Source organism: Physeter macrocephalus, chromosome 6 (assembly GCF_002837175.3).
Source record: "Physeter macrocephalus isolate SW-GA chromosome 6, ASM283717v5, whole genome shotgun sequence".
In the NCBI taxonomy this organism is placed as follows: domain Eukaryota; kingdom Metazoa; phylum Chordata; class Mammalia; order Artiodactyla; family Physeteridae; genus Physeter; species Physeter macrocephalus.
In genome coordinates, this window is record NC_041219.1 from 49,333,855 (window position 1) to 49,340,093 (window position 6,239).

At 63.7% G+C, this 6,239-nt stretch overlaps 1 protein-coding gene across 1 annotated transcript in view; it reads left to right on the plus strand.

The window, feature by feature from the left end:
* Nucleotides 1-6,239, plus strand: part of CELSR1 (cadherin EGF LAG seven-pass G-type receptor 1) — a 170,090-nt gene that overhangs the window by 130,570 nt on the left and 33,281 nt on the right. Inside the window, exons 16-20 of the mRNA XM_024127151.2 lie at nucleotides 659-760; nucleotides 1,424-1,518; nucleotides 1,942-2,151; nucleotides 3,370-3,553; nucleotides 5,281-5,424. Of these exons, the coding sequence (XP_023982919.1) occupies nucleotides 659-760; nucleotides 1,424-1,518; nucleotides 1,942-2,151; nucleotides 3,370-3,553; nucleotides 5,281-5,424 (735 nt within the window). The remainder of the gene's footprint in view (nucleotides 1-658; nucleotides 761-1,423; nucleotides 1,519-1,941; nucleotides 2,152-3,369; nucleotides 3,554-5,280; nucleotides 5,425-6,239) is intronic.

A 6,239-nucleotide genomic window follows, 5' to 3' on the forward strand; every position in this document is an offset into this window, starting at 1 on the left:
CCCACAGCCGCGCGTGCGACATGGACACTGGCCAGTGCAGCTGCAAGCCCGGCGTCATTGGCCGCCAGTGCAACCGCTGCGACAACCCTTTCGCCGAGGTCACTGTCCTCGGCTGCGAAGGTCCGCGTTGCCCTTGACCCTCTCAGGCTGTACGGCAGGGACAGGCCACTGTGTGTCTGCATGTGTGTGTCTGCGTGTGTGTGTGTGTCTGCGCGCATGTGTGCATGTGCGTGCGTGTGTGCACACATGTGTGCACACATGCGCGCGTGTGTGTGCGTGTGCATCTGCGTGTGCGTCTGTGTGCATGTGTGCGTGTGCACACATGTGTGCGCGCGTATGTGCGTGTGTACGCATGCGTGTGCATGTCTGCGTGTGTGTGTGCATGTGTGTGCACCACACACTCCTGGGGCGTGGTGGGGGCGCCTGACAGCCTCCTGGTCCAGCTGTGTCTGCTTGGCCTTCTGTCCACTGGCCCGTCAGGAGGCGTGGGTCAGAGCCTGCGTGCCCCCTCCCCCTGTTCTAACACCGATGGGGGGATGCGAGGGGTCCGGTTCTTGGTGGGGGCGGGGCCTCCGTCCAGGAGGAGCGTGTGGAGCCCGCTGCACAACTGTGTGCACGGATGTGCCAGGCTGAGCGCCTTCTTCCCTCTGTACCCCAGTGATCTACAACGGCTGTCCCAGAGCATTTGAGGCTGGCATCTGGTGGCCGCAGACCAAGTTCGGGCAGCCGGCCGCAGTGCCGTGCCCTAAAGGGTCTGTGGGTAAGTACCGCGGGGTGTGGCCTGTGGCATCCATTCCAGGCGGGACATTAGATGGAGGCGTGCGGCTTGCGGGAGAGCCGGCCGAGGCATCGGAACTCAACGGATGTTCTGTGTTGAAATAGTTCCTTTAGCCAAAGTGATGGGGGGATAAGATAATTCTTTCCTCAGTCGTAAGTGATAAAACCTGGAAAGAGCACATGAAAATACAAAGAGCCTAGTGGCTGGGGCGGGGACGGTGGCAGGGGGGCTCGGACAAGCTGCCTCGCCGTTGGCAGCGTTGGCTTCTCAGCGTAAAACCGGGATGGTAGCTGCGTCTGGCTGCAGGGGGCCGGGGGAGGTCTGGTGAGTCAGTGCAGAGAAAGCACCAGCCCGGAGTGGGATCCGCGTGGGCTTGCAGCGCATGTGGACGCGGTGGGTGCTCGATGGGCCACTCAGCCGATTTCTCTCTTCACGGACTCGCTCAGGTGTCCACCCATAGTTGTGGGCAGCTCAGGCCAACGGTAAGGCCTGGTTGTGAATGTCAGGCAGCTGTCAGCGTGTTCCCAGGTCTGAGGGAAGAGCAGTGTTGGCTTCGTGGCTGTGGCACCTGCTGGCCCTGGGCCAGCCGAGGGGTTCATTCACAGTTCAGCGCTCAGGCTTGGCGGGTCCTCCTCTGTTCCCTAGGAAACGCGGTCCGGCACTGCAGCGGGGAGAAGGGCTGGCTGCCCCCAGAGCTCTTTAACTGCACCACCATCTCCTTCGTGGACCTCAAAGCCATGGTAGGCTGCACCCTGGGGACGTGCAGGAAGAGGGTGGGCTTCCAGGCCGCCGGGTCATGCCGGTCCCGGGGACAGCACATCTGTTCGGGGCACCGTGGCAGCCATCTCCTCCTCCCTTTCCAGATCCCACCCTGCGTCTGGTTCTGCAGACTCAGATTCCCCACATCCGAGCCCCCCGCACTGCCATCCGCCCATGACTCACGGTGTCATACTCGCTCCCTTCTTCCACCTGGTGTCTTTTTCCAAGTGCTTTTTAGCCTGACAGACCCTCCTTTTTTGTGCCACGGCCATCAGCCCAAGTCCATCTGGGGCCTTGGGGATTTTTAAAGTTCTTTTCTGACGAGGGTATTTCCCCTGGAAAGTAGTGGATTCTGAGTCAGGCGAAGGGCGCGGGGCCGACCTGGCACTTGCTCCCCGACCCAGAACGAGAAGCTGAGCCGGAACGAGACGCGGATGGACGGTGACTGGTCCCTGTGGCTGGCCCGGGCGCTACGCAATGCCACGCGGCACACGGACGCCCTCTTTGGCAACGACGTGCGGACGGCCTACCAGCTGCTGGGCCGCGTCCTGCTGCATGAGAGCAGCCGGCAGGGCTTCGAGCTGGCGGCCACGCGGGACGCCGACTTCCACGAGGTAGGAAGGCGGCCGGCAGAGGGCCCCACACGTCCAGGGGTGAGCTGGACCGGGGGCCCTGGCGCGGTCGTGGAAGGTCCTCTGGCCCGGCGTCTTCAGGGCAAGACTGCCCTTTTCAGACGTGAGCCCAGGCCAGTTCAGCGACCAGCCGAAGGGTTTCCAAGTGTTAGGAGAGTCTTGGCAAAGGGACAGACCTGACGGTGATGACGGCGCCGCTGTCAGCTGACCACTGCATGCACGCCAGCGTCCTGGGGGCCGCAGGGCTCGGCCCACTTACTCCCACACACGTCCTGTATGAGGCTCAGCTGTCGCCCTGCTTTACAGTTAAGGAAGCTGAGGCACAGGGAACCAAGGGCACACAACCCGTAAGAGGGGGGCCGCCAGGACCCCCCCCCCGCCGCCAAACTCTGAGGTCCTGCTCTCACACGGCTTGATACCTCCTGCTGCAGAGACGGGCCTGTTTTGTCTTTAAGTGATCAGCCCCTGAGACGTGTCTGTTTAGCGTAACCGGTGAAGGAGGCTCATTCATCCAGTTTATAAACCGCTCTTGCCGGGGTGCGGGTGAGGCATGGCATTGCCTGTGCTTCCTCCTCTCTCCTCTCTAAGGCCTCCCCGTCCACACAGAGCCCCCGGGGACCTCCCCTGTCCGTGCGGAGCCCTCAGGGCCTTGGCAGTGTTCCCGCACCTGTATTCCAATCCAGGTCTGAGAGTTTGGGCCCAGGGAGCTTGTTCCCATTTCCAGTTCTTTGCAAACAGAAGTTTTCCATCTGGGTTGTGGCCCCTGAACCCCCGTGACAGCCCGAGTGTCCTCCCCAAGCTGCCCCCTGTTCATCCGAGGTGTTCAGGGCGGGAGCGTCACCCGAACTGGAAACCCGCAGCGCGTCCTCGGCTGCCTTGCTGTGGGCTCAGCGACGGGGCGGCCGTCCCCAGGCCAGGCTCTCCTGGCGGGACTGGGGGTTCCGATGTAACGGGGGGCGTCTCCGCACGCCTGCTCCCCTTTGTGTCTCGGGGTGCACCCGGTGAAACCCCCTGCAAGGTTTCCCCCGACACGAGTCTCCTGCCTTGGAGACGAGACCACAGCCTCTCGCGGTTTCTCATGCTGGCCCGGCCTGGTCCCGTGACCTAAAGGCTCTCTGGAGCCTGGGCCCCAGCGTGTCAGCCAGGCCTCCGGCAGCCAGCCGCTCACGTGAGCTGAGCGCCGTCTGTCTGTCTGACCAGGACGTCGTCCAGGCGGGCAGCGCCCTCCTGGCCCCGGGCACCAGGGCCGCGTGGGAGCAGATCCAGCGGAGCGAGGGGGGCACCGCGCAGCTGCTGAGGCGCTTCGAGGCCTATTTCAGCAACGTGGCCCGAAACCTGCGGAGGACCTACCTGCGGCCCTTCGTCATCGTCACCCCCAACATGAGTGAGGCTGTGGGCCCGGCGGGGGGGACGGTGGACGGGGGGGACGGTGGAACCCCGGGGCCCATCTCAGGTGCCGTTCCCCTCGGCCATCTCGGGGGAAGGGTCAGCGCTGGCAGGATCTTGCTGGTCCTCTTGCCTTCAGAGCTATAGGTGCGGGGCTGCCCGGGCAAGTGGGCTGGAGGGTCCGGCGGCAGGTGCAGCCTCCAGGCTCACCCAGAGGCACAGACCCTGGGAGAGGGACGGGGACAGGCGGCTGGCACCTGGCGGAGGGGGAACCCCCTCCCTGGGCCGGGAGCCGAGCCACCAGCAGAGGCAACGCTTGCGGACCGAGTCACGTGCTGCTCGGGGGTCGGGGGCTGAACGCCGGCTTCCTTCCTGGGGAGGAAGCCCTGGTGGCAGAAGCAGCCCTGCCCATCCAGGCATAGCAGCAGAGTCCCTGGAGCCGGGGGCCCGTCCTGCCGGCGGGGGCTGCTGGTTTTCTCCTCCCGTGACTGTTTACTTAGCACCCCCCTGGGGGCTCGGGCAGGACCCAGGGATTGCGCCTTCCCAGGGAATCGCCCCTTGAGTTAGCCGATTATCTGTCGCCAGGAGGGCCTGAGCCTTTCACCCAGGTGCGGCGGCATCCCTGGCATGCACTCTCAGGCTCCCGGGGAGGGGCCCTCGCTTCCTGACCAGAAGTTGTTCGGGCTGGCCCGCACCTCGCAGGCCCACCTGAGCCCAGGATGCCACCTGCCTTGCATTGGGGTGAAGGTGGGCTTGGGAGCCCGTCGTCACAGGCAGGACACCACAGGCCAGACAGAAGGCTGAGCGCCCGGCATTCCGGCCTCTGTCCCGAGAGGGCCTGGCAGAGCTGGCCTGCAGACTCGGGACGGACAGGACACGGGCGCCTGACGGGCACCTGGTGTAGCCGTTGCCCCCCAGCCCCTTCCAGAGACTTCAGGCAGGTCCCGGCCAAGCCTCTGGCCCGCCTCTGCCCGCACACCCCTCCAGTGTCCTTCTCTGATGCCCTGTGGTTGGGACCCTCGCCCCTGCACTGGGCCCAGAGCTTCCTTCTTGGTCCTGCCTGTGCTCGGGCCACAGGCCAGCCCTGTCCACCCTCCCGGTCCTTGGGGCCAGTGGCCCCTGCCTCCCGTGTCCCAGGGCCGCCACCCACCCTGGTCCTGAGCGCCTCAGGTGGGAGCACAGCCCTTGCCTGTGCAGTGACTTGAGGGCGCCCTTTGTATTGGGGGTGTTGGAAAAATGGCTCAGCAGGAAGACCTGGGGGGTCGCCCTGGAGCCTGCAGGGCTGACTGCCAGCTGCAGGGAAATGACACGCCCGTGGGGGGGGGGCCGGGGGGGGGCCAGGGCCGCCACCCACCCTGGTCCTGAGCGCCTCAGGTGGGAGCACAGCCCTTGCCTGTGCAGTGACTTGAGGGCGCCCTTTGTATTGAGGGTGTTGGAAAAATGGCTCAGCAAGACCTGGGGGGTTGCCCTGGAGCCTGCAGGGCTGACTGCCAGCTGCAGGGAAATGACACGCCCGTGGGGGGGGGGCCGGGGGGCGCCTCCTGAGCTCCCCGAGACCCCCGGTAAGGCACCGGGCTGTGTGACTCAGCAGGAAGTGGAGGTAGGTTCTGTTTAGAGGTGATCGGGGACAGCCGTCCTGGTCGGTTTGAAGACGGCACGGGTCCGGGCAGGCTCCCCGCGGGAGGGGCTGGGAGCCGCGTGTGATGGAGGCGCCTGTCCCCGCAGTTCTCGCCGTCGACGTCTTCGACAAACTGAACTTCACGGGCGCCTGGGTGCCGCGGTTCGAGCACCTGCGGGGCGAGGTCCCCAAAGACCTGCAGTCCTCCGTCTTCTTCTCGGAGGACTTCTTCAAACCACCCGAGAGGAAAGGTAAAGCCGCCAAGACACCACGGCTGCCCTTGGGGGCGGCACGTGGAGGGGGGCGGCACGTGGAGGAGGGCGGGCCTCCGTGGTGCCGTGGGGGGAGTGGGGGGAGTGGGTCCGCTGTCGTCGCAGCACCACCTGCGCATGCGCATTTGCCCTGCACCCGGCAGCCCGTTTGCCGGCGTCAGACGGAAAGGCAATGGTGGGGTGTTTCTTACAAAACTGGTTAATTTATAATGTGATGAACGAGTGAACACCTAAATTGTGCGTGAGGTTGTCTTCCTTGTGCTGTGAAAAGCTGCCTCTCCGTGGATGTAAAATTTTTAGACTCCTCCCCGACCCCACCCCACCCCCAAACCAAACCAGAGCCGTGTGTGTGCAGTTCTCCAATCCTGGGTTAGGACTCTAATACCACACGGTTTAAACATGTTGAATTTTCTTAAAGTATTGTTTCACAGATCTACTCAAGCTACTGAAAAGTCTCCCCCAAGGTAGGAGCTTGAAGACATAAAATTCTGTAACGGACAGTTAAAAATTTGAAGGGTTTTAGTAAATTCGTTTTGTCAGTTACATGGGTATTATTCAGGCATCTTAAACACTTTTATTTTTTTTAATTTTTTTTTTTTTTTTGCGGTACGCGGGCCTCTCACTGCTGTGGCCTCTCCCGTTGCGGAGCACAGGCTCCGGACGCGCGGGCTCAGCGGCCACGGCTCACGGGCCCAGTCGCCCGGCGGCATGTGGGATCTTCCCGGACCGGGGCACGAACCCATGTCCCCTGCATCGGCAGGCGGACTCTCAACCACTGCGCCGCCAGGGAAGCT